This window comes from Nelumbo lutea, chromosome 8 (assembly GCF_056320005.1).
Source record: "Nelumbo lutea isolate HS-2025 chromosome 8, American lotus-T2T, whole genome shotgun sequence".
NCBI lineage: Eukaryota > Viridiplantae > Streptophyta > Magnoliopsida > Proteales > Nelumbonaceae > Nelumbo > Nelumbo lutea.
This window is the reverse complement of record NC_142691.1, coordinates 21,557,716-21,576,840: the sequence shown is the minus strand read 5'-3', so window position 1 is coordinate 21,576,840 and position 19,125 is coordinate 21,557,716. Positions and strand designations below refer to the sequence as shown.

The following is a 19,125-nucleotide window of genomic DNA, read 5'->3' as shown; positions in this document are numbered from 1 at the left end:
TTTTGGTTTCTACTGGAGATCGTACTCGCTGAGGTCAATGGCCCATTTCGTCAGTCGACCGGAGACTTCGGGTTTGAGTAAAACTTGTCTGAGAGGCTTGTCAGTTAGGACGATGACTGTATGAGCCTGGAAGTACGGGCGGAGTTTCCGAGCTGCTATTACTAGGGCGTAAGCTAGTTTTTCTATCTTCGGGTACCTTGCCTCTTCTCCCTGCAAAATCTTACTAACATAATATATGGGTCGTTGGACCCGGTCTGTTTCCTTTATTAGTACTGAACTGACCGCCTCGTCGCTCGCCGAGAGGTACAGTTGTAAGACCTCTCCCACCTCGGGCCGGGCTAAGGTTGGTATACTAGCGAGGTAACCTTTTAGTTCGTCGAACGCGAACTGGCAGTCCTGGGTCCATTCAAACCCTTTGCGTTTGACTGCCTTGAAGAAGGGTAGGCAGTGGTCTGCTGAATAGGATAAGAAGCGGCTTAGAGCGGCTATGCGGCCGTTTAGCCTCTGGACCTCTTTTACTTTCCGAGGTGGTTTCATATCTAGAACGGATTTTACTTTGTCCGGGTTGGCCTCAATACCGCGCCGATTGACAATGTAGCCTAGGAACTTGCCCGAGGTGACGCCGAAGACACACTTGTTGGGATTCAACTTCATGCTAAAGTGTCGCAGGATTTGGAAAACAAAATCTAAGTCTTGTATTAACTCTTGTGAAAACTGAGTTTTGACGACCATGTCGTCTACATAGCACTCTATCTTCGTACCAATCAGGGGCCGAAACAGCTTATTTACAAGTCTTTGGAAGGTTGCCCCGGCGTTTTTTAGTCCGAAGGGCATGACTTTGTAGCAATACAGGCCGAACTCGGTAATGAAGCTGGTTTTTTCCTCGTCGGATGGGTCCATCCTAACTTGGTTGTAGCCCGAGTAGGCGTCCAGGAAGCTTAGCAACTCGTTTCCCGAGGTCGCGTCCACTAGGCGGTCAATTCTAGGGAGGGGGAAGCAGTCTTTCGGGCAAGCTCGGTTCAGGTCGGTATAGTCGACGCACATGCGCCACTTGCCGTTTGCCTTTTTTACCAACACCGGGTTGGCCACCCAGCTCGGGTAGTGGACTTCACTTACGAAGTTTGCTGCGAGGAGCTTCTCAACCTCCTCGTCGACCGCTCTCCAGCGTTCTGGGGCTAAGTTGCGTTTCTTCTGTCTAACGGGTCTGACTACAGGGTCAGTATTAAGCTTGTGAGTTATCAGTCCGGGGCTAATGCCTGGCATGCCGGCCGCGGACAAGGCAAAAATATCTAAATTTTGGAGTAAAAAACTTACCAGTTCGGCTCGTAGGGGATCTTCGATGGAAGCTCCGATGCTTAGTGTGCGAGCTGGGTCCGTAGCTGAAGACTGGATTGCGACTGTTTCCTCCGTGGGCGAAGCTCACTCCTCACCTTGCTCCACCGGCCGCTCCAGCTCGAGGTCGTCAACCGTCTTGGTTTTTCCCTTTAGGGCGGCAACGTAGCACTTGCGGGACTCGAGCTGGTCGCCCAGTGCTACCCCAATACCGAAGTCCGTAGGGAACTTCATGGCCAAATAGTAGGTGGAGACCGCCGCCCGTAGGACATGCGTGATCGGCCGCCCTATTATGGCATTGTATGGGGAGGGGGTCACGACTACCAGGAAATCATGGTTGAGTCTGACCGCACAAGGCCATGTGCCGACTTCCACAGGGACAGTTATTTTCCCGAGGGGCCTAACTTCCTCTCCGCTGAAACCTACCAGGGGAGTGTTCGCGGGCTTCAGCTCGCTCCTCTTTAACTACAGCTGGTCAAATGCCGATTTGAAGAGGATGTCCGCTGCGCTGCCCGAATCTACGAGCACGCGCCTCACCTCGAAATCGCTAATCCTTAGCTTAATGACAAGCGTGTCATCATGGGGGTAGTGGACTCCTCGCGCATCGTCCTCCGTGAAAAAGATTGGTTCTTCGGTCTTTGGCCTCTTTGGGGGGTTCCTTTCTTCGAGGGCCACTTCGCGAACTGAAGTCCGGGCTGCTGCCAAGGTACACCCCGCTACTACGGATCCTCCCACTATTACATGGATGGTTCCCCGAACTGGCCTCTCTTCCGGAGGCTGCTTCTGCAATGGTTCGGCAGGTTTATTACTAGATTCGGGTGCATCCTTTTCTTGCTCCCCTTACCGACTTGCTTTATTGTTATTGTTGTGCTGTACAAAATTTCTCAAGTATCCGCGACGGATGAGTCCCTCTATCTCGTCGTGGAGGTTATTACACTGTTCGGTGCTATGACCATGGTCTCGATGGAAACTACAATACAAATTCTTGTTTCTATCGTTCGGATTTCCCTTCAGGCGAGGTGGCCACTTAACGTCTGTTCGCCTCGTGTTCAACGGCGTGTAGTCCGTCCGAACTGCTAAGGGGGCCCGGAAGGACTGGTTCGGCTTCGGCTCCCGGGTCGGGTTTTTTCTACTCACCGGGTTGGAGAGCTCGCCTTATCTCTTTCTTTTCTTGTTCCCGCCTTCGGTTCGTTGGTTGATCTCTTCCTCAGTCCTCGTGAACTTATCCGCGAGTTTGAGGAATTCGGCCACGGTCGCGGGCTGGTTGGCCACCATGTGCCATTTGAACTCTTTGTGCGTCACCCCTCTTTTGGCCACCGCGAGCTGCACTACGGGATCCAACCGTGGTATTTGCAAGCATGCCTCGTTGAACTGCTTGATGTAGCCCCGAATAGACTCTCCTTCTCTTTGGACCACTCCGAAGATGCTTTCCTCTGTTCTGGGGCACCGTCGGCTGGTGATGAAGTGTGTGGTGAAGACTTGCACGAACTGGGCCCAGCACTTTATCGACCCGGGGGCCAGGTTCCTGTACCAAGTGCGGGCTACCCCCCTGAGGGTGGTGGTAAAGGCCACGCACATGCACGATTCGCTAGCCCTGGCGAGGTGCATTTGCGACTGAAAGGCGTCAACGTGGTCGTTGGGGTCAAAGGACCCGTCGTACTTGTCCAGAGGTGGGAGTTTGAAGTCTCTGGGTAAGGGGACCGCCAGGAGTTCCGATGCGAGGGGGGAAGGAACGGAGAGAGCCGGGGTAGCCCCTACCTCGTCCGAGCTCGTGGCTTTGCCTCTGACTTCCGACAAGGCACGGGTGGCGGTCTGGCGGCTTCGCCGGCGCCTTCGCCGTTGAGCAGGCCTTGTGCTGGCGCTGCTGGCCTCCGTGTTACCGACCTCGATGGGCCCGGAGTGCTGGTAGTCCGCCGCCAGGGCACTGAAACGATTCTCGGTGTGCGGGAGCTTGGGCTTAGAGCGCCGGGGTGTCGACCTCGCGGGCGAGGTTCCCGACCCACCCGCGGGTTGCGAGGCGGGGATGGCATTTCTCTCTCTTCGGCCTGGGGACGAGGCCTGGCTGTTGGGGTGGTTTTGGGGCCGGGAGGCCTTCGGCTGGTGGGGGCGCCCATCCTGCGGGGAGGCTTTGACCAGCCTCGGAGCGGGGTGGCGAGGTGGAAGTAGTGGTTGGTTCAGTGGCAGTTGGGGGAACTGCTGTTGGTAGTGATACTGGGAGATGTTGTGCAGCACTTGGTGCTGGTGAAGCTGGTGTTGCTGGAACTGTTGCATTTGGGCTTGCATTGCCCGCATGCACTGCACCAGGTCCTCCAACCGGTCTTGGCTAGCTGCCAGGGGACGGCAGTTGGTTCAGTGAAAGTTGTCTCAATGGGGAGATGAAAGGGGACGTTTGTGGTAGGAGGGTTTACGGGTGCCACTGCTTGTGGCGTGTTCAGGATGGGGATCCCATCCGCCGAAAGGGGGATGGTGAACTGTCCAATGCACACTACGGGGACCTGAAGTTGCTCCCCGGTGGCGTTTGTCTCCGTGCCGCGTCCGATGTTGCTGGAGGAGGCCATGAGTGTTTGGATTTTTGAAGAAGAAAGGGGGTATCGAAGTTTGGAGGGAGGTTTTTTGAAGCGTGTTCCCACAGACGGAGCCAATTGATGGAGCGCGATCCGGCTGGTCTTAACTGTCCGCTGCCTTGCTTTCGAACGAGGTAGCAGGGATCCTGAAACGGGAGAGATGGGAAAGCTCTGGGGGGAACCCGGTGTAGAGGCTCCGAAGCTCAAGTTAGAATCTTTCAAAAGCAAGGTAATACCAGATAGCGCAAAGTTTTTGCATACCTCTCTTATCGGGGGGGCAGGGGGCTCTTATAGTCGCTTCGCGTACTCGTCCCGAGGCCCTTGTCAGATCGGGTATGATTACTCTGGCGCTTGTCAACTCGCTGTCGTCCCTTCTGCTGAGACAAAACCGTCACTGCCTAACCGTCTAACTGGAGATGGCGGCGTCAGTGGCGGTGGCAGGTGGTCGTTTAGAGTGCTGCTGCCAAAACGTCAGATCCCAAGTCAGTCAAGCGTGGCGCCCTCGGGCACGGAATTCCCTGGTGCCAGGCATGGTACGACTTGTTTGGCTTTGGTGCCTAGAAGATGATGCGAAGTGCTGAGCGAGGCGGTCTTGAGCTCGGAGGTATCCCGAACTGTAACAAGGTGGGTCAGTTCGGCGAAGTGTGTCCCGAGCTGTTACAAGGTGGCAGTTCGGCGAAGTCTATCCCGAGCTGTTACAAGGTAGTTCGGCGAAGTCTATCCCGAGCTGTTACAAGGCGGTCAGATCGGCGAAGTCTACCATGAGCTGTTACAAGGCGGTCAGTTCGGCGAAGTCTACCCCGAGCTGTTACAAGGTGGCAGTTCGGCGAAGTCTACCCCGAGTTGTTACAAGATGGTAGTTCGGCGAAGTCTATCCCGAGCTGTTACAAGGCGTAGTTGGGCGAAGTCTACCCCGAGCTGTTACAAGGTGGGTTAGTTCGGTGAAGTGTGCCCTTGTTGCCGCCTAGGCTTGACCCCTTTTGCCGAGCTGTCGTTTCTGCCACGTGTCTCATAATAAAGAGGTCGGGCCAAATTTTCCTTCATCACTTTCCCTACTTTTTTCTTCAAACCAAACATAGCCTTAAGGCTTGATTTGACGAAGCAAGGATGCAAGGAAGTGTTTGGTTGAAGAAAAGAGAAAAACAAAAAATGGATGGAAAGTTCTTACAGTGCAATTTTATTTGCCCTAGTAAATAAATGTATGGGAATGCAAGCGAAAAAATGCAAAATTTGGTTTCATTTTATTTTGGGTTTTACTTTGTCATGTTTTGGGTCTTATTTTTCTTCATTTGTACTGCAACCAAACAAAGTAAGGTAAAATTTCAAACAAAAATAAATCAAAATTTGCACCCAAATCATTTGCACTACCATGATTTTGCATCAGCACAAATAAATTTGCACTGCATCCAAACACAGCCAAAATTCCTTAATATCTTTCCTTCAATTTCATGTTTTCTCTCGTTTTCTACTAAACCAAACACACACAGCCTAATTATTTGGATGAAAAGGTAGAGTTCAAATCCTCTGTTTTTTCATTCCATTGAGTTGCTAGTTCAAACTCACAGAAAAGTAGGTTCTTTGTGACAAGGCTAGGGCTACAAATGGGTTGGGTCTACCTGATAGAACCGAACTGATGAACTGATTACATGTACATGGCAATTTTGTAGCCAATCTGAAGAAACCACAACATGGAAGTCTTTTGATAGGTCACATGTTCATTCCTCTAGTGCAGATGGGCCTTGCCCTACATTTATTATTCTATACTGCTCTCTTTCAGTCTTTCCTTTTTCCATGTCTTATGAAAAACACAGTTGAGATTTGTTGATCCACATTCTTTGGAAGTATGTTTACAATTTTTCAACCGAGAATTTTAGGCTATATTTGGTTTGAAGGAAAAGGTAGGGAAGCATAGGAAAACCTATACAAGGTTGTAAAGGTTTCCCTACATTTCTCTTCCTTTCCCTACTTTTTCCTTCAAACCAAACACAGCCTTATCTTCTAACAGGAAAAAAAAAATGCTAAAATTCAAGAGTAGTAGTTCAGGGATTGAATTAATAGTAGGGTCATTTATTTAGATACCTCTTATGATTTTATGTATTTATTAAAACCTATCCTATAATTTGTATATTCCCAAAAGACCCCTATATTATGCAACTGCTTTAGTTAATTGAATTTCCATTAGAAACTGTTTGTGTTTTTTGTTCGGGAATGGTCACATAACCTCTTAAAACGAGTAGAAAACGTCAAAGGTCATAGGCCCAGAATATTTTATTCTGAAAACACTCCTAGCAACTCTCATTATATCACCCTTTTGAAAAACAAAACCTGGGAGAAAAATCAACATCTTGTTGTTATTTTCTTTTGTTTTAATTAACTTGATCAACATTGAAATCAAACAATGGTTTCATGCACAATAAATAACGATGTCTACGTGATGTTGATGTGGTGGCATTTTTCCAATAAACCCACATAACGAAACATGACCTAAATGACCCTCTGTATGGATTGACTATGATAAATTTTTCATTCTATTTTATTTATTTATTTTTGGGTTTTCATCCCGACTATCAATCTTGAATTTTATCATATAATAAAATAAAATGCTGAAATTCAAGAATGGTGGTTCAGGGGTTCAATTAATAGTGTTGACTGACTATGGATAGAATTTCCACAACCTTTTATTTATGTTTACGTAGTTTGATGGATTTTTTTTTCTTTTATATTTTTTTGAAAAGAGAAGAATGTACTACACACAACGGTTGATAGTATGCCACCAAAAATCCGCAAAACAAATTACAAGGGAATTTGATGGAGTTTTTGGGTGGGCTATGTTGGAGCGGGAAAAAAAGCTTGGGTGGGCCATACCGGGCTTAGAACCAATAGGCCCAGACATAAAGACTAGGCCCCAACTTAAGGTTAGACCAGCCCGATACAAACCCAACACAACATGTTTTATTGGGTGTGAAGGATAGATTCACTTAATCTTAACTTTCTAGAGCTGGGTCAGCCCAAAAACTGTAAAAGTTGAGTTGGGCTCATAATGGGCCTTACGAAGATATAATGATGCACCAATAGCTAGTTTACGCCCAATAGCCGTTTCAGAATGACTTAGGGCCCGTTTGGCAAGTTTTTTTGAGAAGATTTTCTTGTAGCTCTGATAATCAAAAGAGGTATTGAGCTTTTAACGTAAAACCTAGGCAGCCTGAAGACCATTTTGTAGATGCACGTCTTTTTATGCGATGTTCCATGTCTTTTTGTGTGAGATTAAAATGCGAAAGACGCAAGAAGCTTCATTTGGAGCTTCCCGAAATCAGCTCAAAATGGGCTTCTTGCATCTTTTTAGCATCCCATCTTTTGGTGGCTAGATCTTCTGCATGCTAAAAGGAAATAGACCAATTATCGGTCTTCCCGACTTGTAAACAACCAAAAGACCACGCAAAAAGATGTGCCTAACGGGCCCTTAGATAGCAGGAGTGAAGTACTACATTTTGGTGAATAAACTATTAAGTGGGTTGTGTGCATCTTTATGACTAAAAGGTATTCTAGGTTGCTTACTATATCGTTAAATATTTTCCCTTTAGGCTCCATTTGGTTTGCAAGAAGATTTGAATGGGATGGAATGGGATGGGCTGGGATGAGAAAGTGTGAAAATTTCAATTTCCATCGTTTGGTTATACAAGGGAAAAACATGGGAAAATTATTCTTCCGTTTATTTTGTGGGAAAATCATGCAAAAAAAAATCACTGCTACAGCTCCAAATGTTAACAAATGATATGTAACATCATGCTCTGCTAGATGGCAACCATTGCAAAATGTACCTAATGATCCCTCTCACTCATTTCTCTTTCTTTTTTTTTTTCTTTTTTTTTAAAGCCAGTTTCTCTTCTCCTACTGATTCACTTGTTTGAATCTTCTATTTCACATTTGTTTGAAATGTGTTATATGCCCCTATCAAATTCAAACATCTCCAGGTAAGAAGAATCTAATGGACAATAAATTTAATTTTTATATGCATTAATTACATAAAACAGAGAACATGATTGGCTATTATTACTACCAATTTAAAATTTTGAGGCTTAACATCTTCAAAATTACATCCCAAAATGAGAAAATTTGATTTCAAGAAATCAATGCATAGTCTAAGAGTTTGTCATGGGTTTCTCATAAATTTCTGCAAGTTTGCATCCTCCATTGCTCTATAATGCCAGGTGTTCCTGTAACACAAGAAACATAGCAAACATATAAAAAAGTGATAATATTTGCCATAAAATAAAATAAAATAAAATAAAGTGGTAAACTGAATTAAGTTTTATCTTAAATACAAAGTGGGTTGACACAGAAATCATCCAACTGTTTGGCCTTTTGGGCCACAAGGTGAGCAGGCCTAGAAAAAGTCTAAGAATATACAAAAATTTAATAGATAAGAAGGAAGGTAGAATTTTGAATTTTTCATGTGGGCCCTGACCAAGCCTTACTAGCATGGACCGGGATTCTGGGCTTTCTGAGCCTATAAACTAGGTGAAGAGAAGCAATTAGGAATTTAATCTTCTAACTTCCACTGATCTAAGTTTATTTTACTCTAAAGATGACCATCTAACCACCTCTTCATCTGAATCAAAATTCACAAAACATCATATAAAGCAATCTTTCAACAACACTTAACATTGCTCAGTTTTCTGACCATCAGAACCATTATCTCCAGCATGGCACCTGCTGCTACCCATGAAATCAAATCAACTCTTGCAACAAGAGTTTCTCAAGCACAAAATTCACCACCGCTCATGAAGATTATTCATGAATATGCAACCACACGACTGGATGTCTCAACCACATAATTTCAAATTGAAAAGGGGTTGTCTGCCAAGAAAGATTACTTATTTTGGACTATTAGGCTGCCATGTTTGATCTTACATCGTAAATCAATTTGAACACTTGAGAAATACGAAAGGGTATTCCTTTAAATTAACATTATCAGATTGACTTATGACCTTATTTTGTCAACGTGATATACTTTCACATACAACCATGTATTATATACATCTTTGTATTGATCCACATTAGGATTAAAAAACAATATAAACAAGAAAAGAGAGGTATAAAAATAAAAAGGAACACCGCCAAAGCTTTAATGTTACAACTTCCACAAACACCCAATAAGAAACATTCTACTCTACTAGTACAGCTCCCCTGTATTACACAAGTAACAATCATTTACCAATGTAACCTAGATGGTGAGATGAGGATCCCAAAGTCCAGTGTAGATGCCTCTAGAAGGCAATTAAGATGCCACAAAGGACCAATGTCTCATGATGTCATCTGTAGTAAAGTCCGGCAACTCCTCCCCCATTCAAACTTAATGAGCCACTGATTCTTCCTAAATTGACCAAAGCAAAAATGGTGAAATTGACCAAGGCAACCAGTAGTCACCCGAGAGAGTTTCCACTAGTGACAGTTCTGATCTAGGTAAGAAGGTCAATTCTCCCTGAAAGCTTGACTGAATTGATGATAGAATATATCATTTATGTTTTTTCTTTTTTTCCACTTTACGTCGACTTTATAAAGTGAAAAGCCGATCTTAGCTGGTAATGGAATTAGACGCTTGAAAAATGGAATAGTCCTGGCATGTGGTTGGAATTCTACTTAGATTTTAACAAATGGTGTTACTGAGCTATGTGGATATAGAGGTGTAAATCGAGTCTGCTGGGCCTGGGGTTTTAGGTCCACGGGCTGACACGGCACGGCATGATAGAGCGGGCTGTGCCACTCACGGTTATAAATATATAACATCAATTACAAGATAGTTTGATCAAGATCAGAATTCACCCCGAAAATTTTTTATTAATAAATATGAAAAATAATTTATTGGTTGATGTTTGTATTGGGGAGATTTTTCTCCTTGGTCATGTACAGAAGTAAATTTATATATGCACTGGAGTGGATTACTCCAGAATTACAAGATAGTTTTTTCATGTACTTGTAATTGATCATCACCATTATCTACTCTTCTGGCTGGGTTTTGATCAGATGGCTTCCGTGAGTGCTCACCCTTCCCAGAATTAAGGCCAGCAGAGTTGACATTTCGTTGGTTACTGACTCAAGAGCCTTGACAATTCCAGTAACAACCTTAGGTGCATCCAGGTCCAAGACTTGAAGCATTCCAGTCATGGATTGGATTAGTCCAGCATGATCCAGGAGCATAAGTAGCAGACCCAAGTGCCTTTAGTAAAGCCTTGATGAGCCGCTTCTGGGAGTACAACTGATCATCATCATATCTTGAGAGATCACAACTAACCATAGAATTGTCATCTGCACCACTCCGACCTATGACCCTATGCACTTCTCTTTCTAATCTCTGAGACGAGTTCCACACCACCAAGATCTTTGAACAGGGAAACAGCTGCATTACTGTAATCCATGAGCTTTTGTAAAGTTTTTACAGAACAACATACAAGGTGCATGAGTAACATTTACATCCTGTAGCAGAGGTAATAGTGTAGGAACCATCCCTGATCCTCTTATAGAATTCCCAGAACTTGAAGAAGATATAACATGAACCAAAGAGTTTGTGACTGCAACACATTCCACTCTTTTGCTTTTGGCAGCCTGGTTTGATCTGCAAGTGAAACTTCTCTTCGCATTTTCTCTCTTATTATAAACTCAAGATCCATATATTCTTATGAGGGACAGAAAGTCTAATGTACTACTGGCTGCCTAATGCCATATTCCTGAATTTCTACTTGTCATCATTGTACTGCATCTGTCATAATCTGAGCTCCCATAGGAACTGTAGACTGCTACGCCCAGGTTTGATGCCTTCGTTCAGATTGGCCAGAGAGACGTCTCCTTCCAGTGCCCGAACAATCTGCTTAGTTTGAAACCATTGTAATTGGTTAGAATTAGAGAAGGGGAGTATGGGATTAAAGCCAAAATCCTAAAGCTTCTCAGACTGATAATAACAGGCTGAGAATCTGCATATGGAATTCCATCAGTAACCAAAATGTTGAAAAAATTCCAAGGGCAAACGAAAAATGTGGTCTTGGATATAGAAATTAATGCAACTTAATATTTTAATGCATTCATATCAAATAATAATCAACATACATGGCTGTCATCCCAATGGACTTGTGCACAAGTTCCTGGTTGATGGGTGCCAAACCCAGAGTCACAAATCAAGCTGGTAGTAGGCATCTAAATTAAAACAAGATTTCAAATTATGTCTCCCGGGTCAAAGAGGAGCCTGGATTTTGTGAATTCAATGATCTGGCCCAGAGATGGTCTTTGTGAAAACATGTTGGCACGCATGAAGTGGATGCTGGAATACTGAACCCACTATTCAATTTCATGGAGCCACCTAGTCAACCTTCAACCTTCATTCTCATGTTTGCCGGACTGAGATTTTGCCATTTAACCATGTCAACATTTTTTAACATTTTGGAAAATTAGGTGTTTCGGAAACAATTTTTTCGCCACCAGATTGTGATCCAAATGGTTAAACAGTCAGGTCCTATCCGAGTCTGACAGCACTGTTCAAAACATTGACAAATACCAGTTGATTGGTTCTCAGTTTTCTAGATAGCCAGAGCCACAATTGCATAATAACCAAAATGATTAATATATTTGAAAGTAAGGAAACTTCTTTGATGTCAGAATGATATGATAATGGAAGAACTTTGACCGATCAGATCCTCCAGTGAACATGATGAATATCAGTTGATTGGTTCTCAGTTTTCTAGGTATTATGCCTTTTCACCATCATAGACTCTAAAGTAATTATATATATGGACTAGCTTAGGAACCATTATCCCTTCGACAAATGAAAATGCCTTGATCATGGTAATGCTCTATCAACTCTGCCAGGACACCACCTCATGCAAATAACTAAGGAGAACATGGCCCATGAATGGAGTTTCTGGTGAACCTAATGAAGTGATTTGACCTAGCTAGGTCAAGGGTGCAATTTTTCCCCACTCTAGCTGAGTCACTCTAGATAGAGAGAAGAAAGTAGATTTTTTTATGTTTTGTAATTCAAATTCTAGACATTAGATATCATACTCGAACTGAAGCCTCCTGATAGATCAACGGAGTCTGCATCTGTTGGTAGGCCTCTTGCATATTTCCATATAATTGTCCCAAGCTTGAGTTCTTACTCATACTTTTGCAAGATGTGGCTACAAGCCAGTTACGTAGAAGCTGCAGGGTAAGCAGTCCTTGTTAGAATTGAAAAATGTAGTTGTTGGTAGTGAAAAAATAAAAGCGTTGAATCTGACAAAAATAGAACCTTAACCAGGTCCACTTAGAACAAGGATTTATTAAAATACATCTCAAACCATACATGTTCCTAATTTTCCTTGACAAGATGGGGTATAGAAGTCAAGTATGATTGAAATGAACCAAGAACCTCATAGCTCAACATACAATACCTTAGTTCAGCTGATGGCTCAGCTAACAGGAGTAGGTATGCTCTTGCACCATGATGGTTGAGTCTCATAGAACGGTTTAGAGTGACTACTGATAAATTAAAAAAAAAACAGTGCTTTGGGATGCCTTACTTGGTGCTTAAGAGTAGCCAAACTCTTTGTATGCATTGGAGATTGTGGGATGACACCATTTGATGGTGGTCTACCAAGAAGAACACACAATATGACCTGAAATTTGAACAGAAGAATTTAGAGGTCTACTACAAGGGTTAATATGTACTATGGATCGAAGTAAAAATAATTAAGTAAAAGATTTCAGTAATTGGCTAAAGAAAAGGATGAAAGAAGGTTTGCCTACCAGGAAACCCAAGAGAACTAAATCATAATGGAAAGACGGTGGTTTCCTCAAATTGAACTCTCTCTGCTGAGAAAGCTGGGATTCTACACTGTGGTCAAAATAGTAAAGAACTGCAATCATTGTTGCTGGAATAAAAGCTCCAACTATAAAAAGAATAGGCACATCTAGCATCTCCTGTCAATTTTAAGAACAAATTATCAGTACTAGCTCTTCATAATGGACTAAGATCTGCATGGGCTGCACAAATAGAAAATCAAGAAAAAAAACAGCAAGCAATATAAACAAGAACAAATTGTTCCTTTATCAACATTAAAAAAAAATCAGGAAATGCAAGGGTGATTTGGACATGCCTTGATTATCCAATTCTCATAGGCGCCTGGTGACCATGGATTTGGGCTGAAGAGGTGCCGAGGGATCCCTCTTGGAACACTACCAGATGGTATGCAGGAAACAGCAGTCCACACTAGAACCATCGATGGTACACCATAGTCTGCTAAGAAGCCTCATAGCGAGCCTGAAAAAGATTTAGTTTCATATTTTCTGTAAAGTGGATAAAATCATGTCTGCAAGAGGAGGGCCACCAGTTCTCATTCACAATTGTGTTAAGAACCATGACTTATTGCCGGAATGGATGGACAAGATGCCTCTCTTTCTTTCAGTCAAGTAAGAAGAAGTACTGCTAAAGTTGCTCTAGAACAAGTCAGTTCAAGCATAAACTAAATCCAAAACATGCTTACCAGATCCATATCGCCACAGTCATGCTTTCCGACTTCTCAGTGCAGTAAGCAGAAGGCCAAATGACAAAACTAAAGCAAACATCCCATTTGCAAATCTCCATGAAGGTAAAAACTCCATTAAGTTTGGATTTTCTCTTTGGGGTATGCGAAACTCATCCACAACGCCCTAAAAATCCAACACATGAGTTGAAATTGGAATCAATCTACCAAGTTGCATCCAATTGATCATTTATGACAAAATGCACAGTCTCTATGTATTCCTTCATCTTTTTTAATTTTACATTAACCCAAGAAAAATAATCGATTAAAAAAACTAAGCATTATAATCTTACTTTAATAGCTTGCTGCATGAAGAACATTGCAATAAGCAGGCCAAACAGTTCCCCTGCCAATCAGGCAAACCTATTGATAATAGAACAAGCTCCTAAAATAGCCAGCAAGAACAGCAAGATTGCAGTCCATACACATACCCTGCCAAAAGATCATGTAAGTTCTATTACAAAGAGTTTTGGTCACGAATCAAGTCTGTCTTTGGCAAAGTTAAACATGAATGTGGACATAACAAGCACAGTAGGTTCTGCCACTCCAAGAATCAGCAAAGGCTAATCTCCAATAATAGTGTATAATCCCACACAAAGCAGTAGATGCCAATGTCTGAACTGCTGTTAGAATCCCAACCAGAAAACAGAACAAAATGCTTCTATTAATAGCTTGCAATGCAAAGTAAATCTTATGTAGTGGTAATAAGTAATCAGGTGAAATGCTTTCCCGGTCAACATCTGATGCTAGGTGGTGGAGGGATTCTTTTAATGATTTTTGATCAATTAAATCCTTTTTTACATAGTGGCAATAAATAATCAGGTGAAACATTCCTATACCAAAAGCATACAAAGTAATCCTACTCAGAATGGAGGCTCTTTCTTGGCTTCAGGTTCTTTTTATGAGAAAGGATAGGACATAAATATCATGGAAAAGTGGTAAGCCCACAAAATACATGGAGGACAGAGGACTAACTCCACCTAACAGATTCTGTGCACTTAAATAATCACAGAAAGGTACTGTAGTCTTTAAAAACTGAATGCCACAAATCGACAGTAGAGATAACAATCCTAGGCACTCAAAAGTCATCATCCTGGGACTTCTTGTTTTCGATTGATCTTATGTTTGAATCCTTTCAAAAAAACCAAAAGATAGATGCAAGCATGGAGTACCAGGCCAGTTTTCCCATTCTCTTGAAGCCATGAATATATCAACTCCGCAAGTATTCCTTCACAGAACACTGAAAGCACCAACTGATATTTAAGGATGCCAAGAGAAAAATTCAGATTCTCCTACTCTTTGCGCAATGGATAAAAAGATCTTAACTTCTTAAGTAGTTTCCAGATCTTGGTGACAGAGCATACACCTTGAGTCAAGGATCTGCATGTCTCTACTATTTAATTAATCCTTCATAAGACATTTTCCCCAAGCCTTCATCCACAACATACAAAGCAATTTTTAGTGGTATAGCCAGACAGCAATTGTCACACCATGTAACCCAGCAATCTGCTGCTGTGGATGTTATCTATGAGACTATGATTTTTTTTTTTCAGGAAAAAACATATCAGTGAATAACAAAAATGTGTTATTGGATGTGTGCTTTTCAAAGCAAAGTGAAAAACAAAAATGTGTTATTTGATTCAGAATTAAACAAAATAAAAATGTGTTCTCACCATTCCGAGGCTTTCCCTTGTAGAATAGCAATGGCTTCTTATACCCGACAAGCACACCGCCGCTGTAAATCGATTTAACAGCTCCGGTGGCCTTCCAATACCCATCTCCGGTAGCCCGGTTCGGCCGAGATCCATTTCGGTACTTCCGATCTCTGTGGGTATGGGTAAAGAAATACCACTCCTTCTGACCCACGTACGTTTCATGTTTCTCTGTGTATCAATGGATACATTAGATACACAGCAGAGAGAAAGAACAAGAAATCGAGAAATCAAAAAAAAAAAAAGATTACATCTACCACCACCCCAGCAGAAAGAAAGAACAAGAAATCAAGGAAGAAAAAAAGATTACATCCACCACCACCCCAGCAGAAAGAAAGAACAAGAAATCAAGGAAGAAAAAAAAGATGACATCCACCACCACCCATGTCGAGAAGAAGCAAACCTGTTAGTGCTTCTGGACTGTAATCGTAAAGAGAAACCACATTAATCTTGTTCGCAGGCAACCGTTCATTTAAAAGCATTTTCTGCAAGTTGGACTGCATTAATCTTCGTCGGTTGGAGTGAATCTGAAGCCAGGTGGAATGTCGGAGAAATCAACGTCACCTCTGGAGTCGCTGGTCTTACTCGGACACTTCACCGAAGTTGGACTGCCGCTACTAACGTCCTCCATGGTTTTAGGTGGGTAGAAATTTTTACGAAAACCAACTCTTCTATTTATATCAAAATTTCAAACAATTTAACAATTTCCCCTCCGACCAATATTAGATCTCAACGGGTGGTGTCTGGTTCTAGACCGATCCGACCCGTCAAACCGTCACAGTTATGAGGTAGGATAAGTTCAAAATCATACTGAACCATTCTGATTAAAGGCCCGTTTGGCAAGTCTTTTTGACAACATTTTTTTGAGTTTTCATCCCGACTATCATTCTTTAATTTTATCATCTAACAAAATAGGTTGAATTAATAGTATTGACTGACTATGGATAGAATTTCCACAACTTTTTATTTATGTTTACATAGTTTGATGGAATTTTTGTTTTCTTTTCTTTTATGTTTTTTCGAAAAGAGAAGATTGTACTACACACAACGATTGGTGCTACGTCCCAAAAATCCGCAAAATAAATAAGAAGGGAATTTAATGGAGTTTTTGGGTGGACTATGTTGGAGCGGAAAAAAAAAAAAAAAAAAGCTTGGGTGGGCCATACCGGGTTTAGAACCAATAGGCCCAGACATAAAGACTAGGCCCCAACTTAAGGTTAGGCCAGCCCGATACAAACCCAACATAACATGTTTTGTTGGGTGTGACAGATAGATTCACTTAATCTTAACTTTCTAGAGATGGGTCAGCCCAAAACAGAAATCGAAGCCCGATAATTGTAAAGGTTGAGTTGGGTTCATAATGGCCTTCCGAAAGTATAATGATGCACTCATGGCTAATTTACACCCAAGAGCCGTTTCAGAATGATTTAGGGCCGGTTTGGCAAGTCTCTTTTGAAAAGATACTTTTGTAGTTCTGACGGTCAAAAGATACATTGAGCTTTTGACAAAATATCTGTGCAGCTTGAAGATCGTTTGGCAGATGTATGTCTTTCTATGTAACGTTTTTTGCCTTTCCAAAATTAATACAAAATGGGTTTTTCGCATATTTTCAACGTCTCATCTATTGGCAGAAAGATCTTCCACATGCCAAACGGAAATATACCTATTTTCAGTCTTTTCGATTTACAAACAGCCGAAAGACCGTGTGGAAAGATGCACCAAACGGGCCCTTAGATAGCAGACTATATTTTGGTGATAAGCAATTAAGTGGGTTGTGTGCTCCTTTATGGATGAAAGGCATTCTGGGTTGCTTACTATATCGTTAAATATTTTCTCTTTGGGCTCTGTTTGATTTGCGGGAAGATTTGGATGGGCCGGGATGAAGAAGTGTGAAAATTTCACTTTCCATCATTTGGTTATACAAGGAAAAAACATGGGAAAATGGTTTTTCCCGTGTTTGTTTTGTGGGTTTATGATGCAAGGAAAAACCACCGTTACAGCTCCAGCTAGATGGCAACCATTGCAAAATGTACCTAATGCTCCCTCTCACTCATTTCTCTTTCTTTTTTTTTTAAGCCAATTTCTCTTCTCCTACTGATTCACTTGTTTGAATCTTCTATTTCACATTTGTTTGAAATGTATTATATGCCCCTGTCCAAATTCTAAGATGTCTAGGTAAGAAGAATCTGATGGACAATAAATTTAATTTTTATATGCATTAACCACGTAAAACAGAGCACATGATTGGCTATTATTACTATCAATTTATAAGTTTAAGGCTTAACATCTTCAAAAATACATCCCAAAATGAGAAAATTTGATTTCAAGATATCAATGCATACTCTATGAGTTTGTCATAAATTTCTACAAGTTTGCATCCTCCACATGTCAGGAAACACAAGAAACATAGCAAGCATATAAAAAAAGTGATAATATTTGCCAAAAAATAAATAAAAGAAAGTTGTAAACTGAATTAAGTTTTATCTTAAATACAAAGTGGATTGACACAGAAATCATACAACTATTTGGCCTAGAAAAAGTCTAAGAATATACAAAAATTTAATAGATAAGAATGAAGCTAGAATTTTGAATTTTTCATGTAGGCCCTGACCAAGTCTTACTAGCATGGGCCGGGATTCTAAGTTTTCTGAGCCTATAAACTAGCTCGGTGGAAAAAAACAATTAGGCATTCAGTCTTCTACCTTCCACTGATCTAAGTATATTTTACTCTAAAGATGACCATCTAACCACCTCCTCTTCATCTGAATCAGAATTCACAAAACATCATATAAAGCAAGCTTTCAACAACACTAAACATTGCTCAATTTTCTGACCATCAGAACCATTATCTCCAACATGGCACTGCTACCACTCTTGAAAGCCTATTTTCGGCTTTTTAATTTTTTATCAAACACGAATTCATAGTATTGTGTGAAAGCCCTCTCAAACAAACACCTAGGCTTAACCTAGGTGTTTTGTTTAATTTTGGTACTTGCAATAACTAAGATATAGGAGAAGCAAAAATCAAGTACTGCATAGACTTTTACTTGGCAATAGGTCTTCAAGTCAGGTTGCCTAGTTTGAAGGAACCCAGATCTCCTAAAAGCAATGATACACTTGTAAGGCACCATTCGTCACTTGATGCAAAGGTATTGTCTTGGTGTCTAAGGTGTCTCATCATCTGATCATCTCATACATGAGTATGTAAGCCAAGATGGATGGTCAATTGACCTTAACTAGAAAATTTTTGGTCAAACATTTGAATGCACTTCTAATTTTAGAAGTGCTTCTGAAGTGATCTCACCTCTAGATATATTGAACAATGAATTAATGATACGCTTGGAGCTTTTTTTATCTGAACGGGCTTCTAAAAAAAATCTTTTTTCTAAAGTGCTCTTTGGAGACATCAGTAGGGGTGGCAATTTTTCACCCGACCCACTGAACCCACCCGGTATCTAACCCGCCCATTTACTTGGCGGGTTGTATGATCAATCTGTCATTTAATCCGCCCATTTAAATGGATTGGGTTGTGATAACCGTTGGGTTAATCATTAAAAACATTAGTATTAATTTCTTAGATTTTTTTTATTTTCTTCATTTTAATTAAATAATTTATGATTAATGCATTAATTGTCTATTAATTATTGACTAAATTTAGTTTTATCTTGAATCAACACACTTCACCCAACATAAATCTAAATCAATTTGACCCAAGTCTGAGCCAGTTCAACACGGTTTGACCCGATCCAACATATATCGATCCGGGTCGACCTGAACCCGAAATGGACCTCAGACAGGATGGCTCGGTACCGCTTGCTTTGCCCAGTTTGGGTCATCCGGTCCAACCATTTTTCACATAGCCCGGCTTGACCCAATACAAGTTGATCCCGGTCGACCTGAATCCAAAACGGGTCGATCCGAATGGGGTCCAAACCCTAAACCACCCTACTTGCTTTATCGCTTTGG

General features: G+C 41.8%; 2 protein-coding genes across 2 annotated transcripts; both read right to left on the bottom strand.

Moving 5' to 3' along the window:
* Nucleotides 1-10,529: 10,529 nt before the first annotated feature.
* Nucleotides 10,530-13,144, bottom strand: LOC148843286 (putative boron transporter 2). The gene is made up of 5 exons (XM_088959389.1): nucleotides 13,022-13,144; nucleotides 12,672-12,845; nucleotides 12,446-12,541; nucleotides 11,949-12,086; nucleotides 10,530-10,758 (listed from the first exon to the last, which is right to left on the bottom strand). The coding sequence occupies exons 1-5, from the start codon at nucleotides 13,142-13,144 to the stop codon at nucleotides 10,657-10,659; spliced, it is 633 nt and encodes a 210-aa protein (XP_088815515.1). The 3' UTR covers nucleotides 10,530-10,656.
* LOC148843285 (NAC domain-containing protein 2-like) lies at nucleotides 13,022-15,803 on the bottom strand. Its single transcript, XM_088959178.1, has 5 exons — nucleotides 15,563-15,803; nucleotides 15,121-15,330; nucleotides 13,741-13,879; nucleotides 13,409-13,574; nucleotides 13,022-13,185 (listed from the first exon to the last, which is right to left on the bottom strand). The coding sequence occupies exons 1-3, from the start codon at nucleotides 15,660-15,662 to the stop codon at nucleotides 13,833-13,835; spliced, it is 357 nt and encodes a 118-aa protein (XP_088815304.1). The 5' UTR covers nucleotides 15,663-15,803; the 3' UTR covers nucleotides 13,022-13,185; nucleotides 13,409-13,574; nucleotides 13,741-13,832.
* Between the last annotated feature and the right edge of the window lie 3,322 nt (nucleotides 15,804-19,125).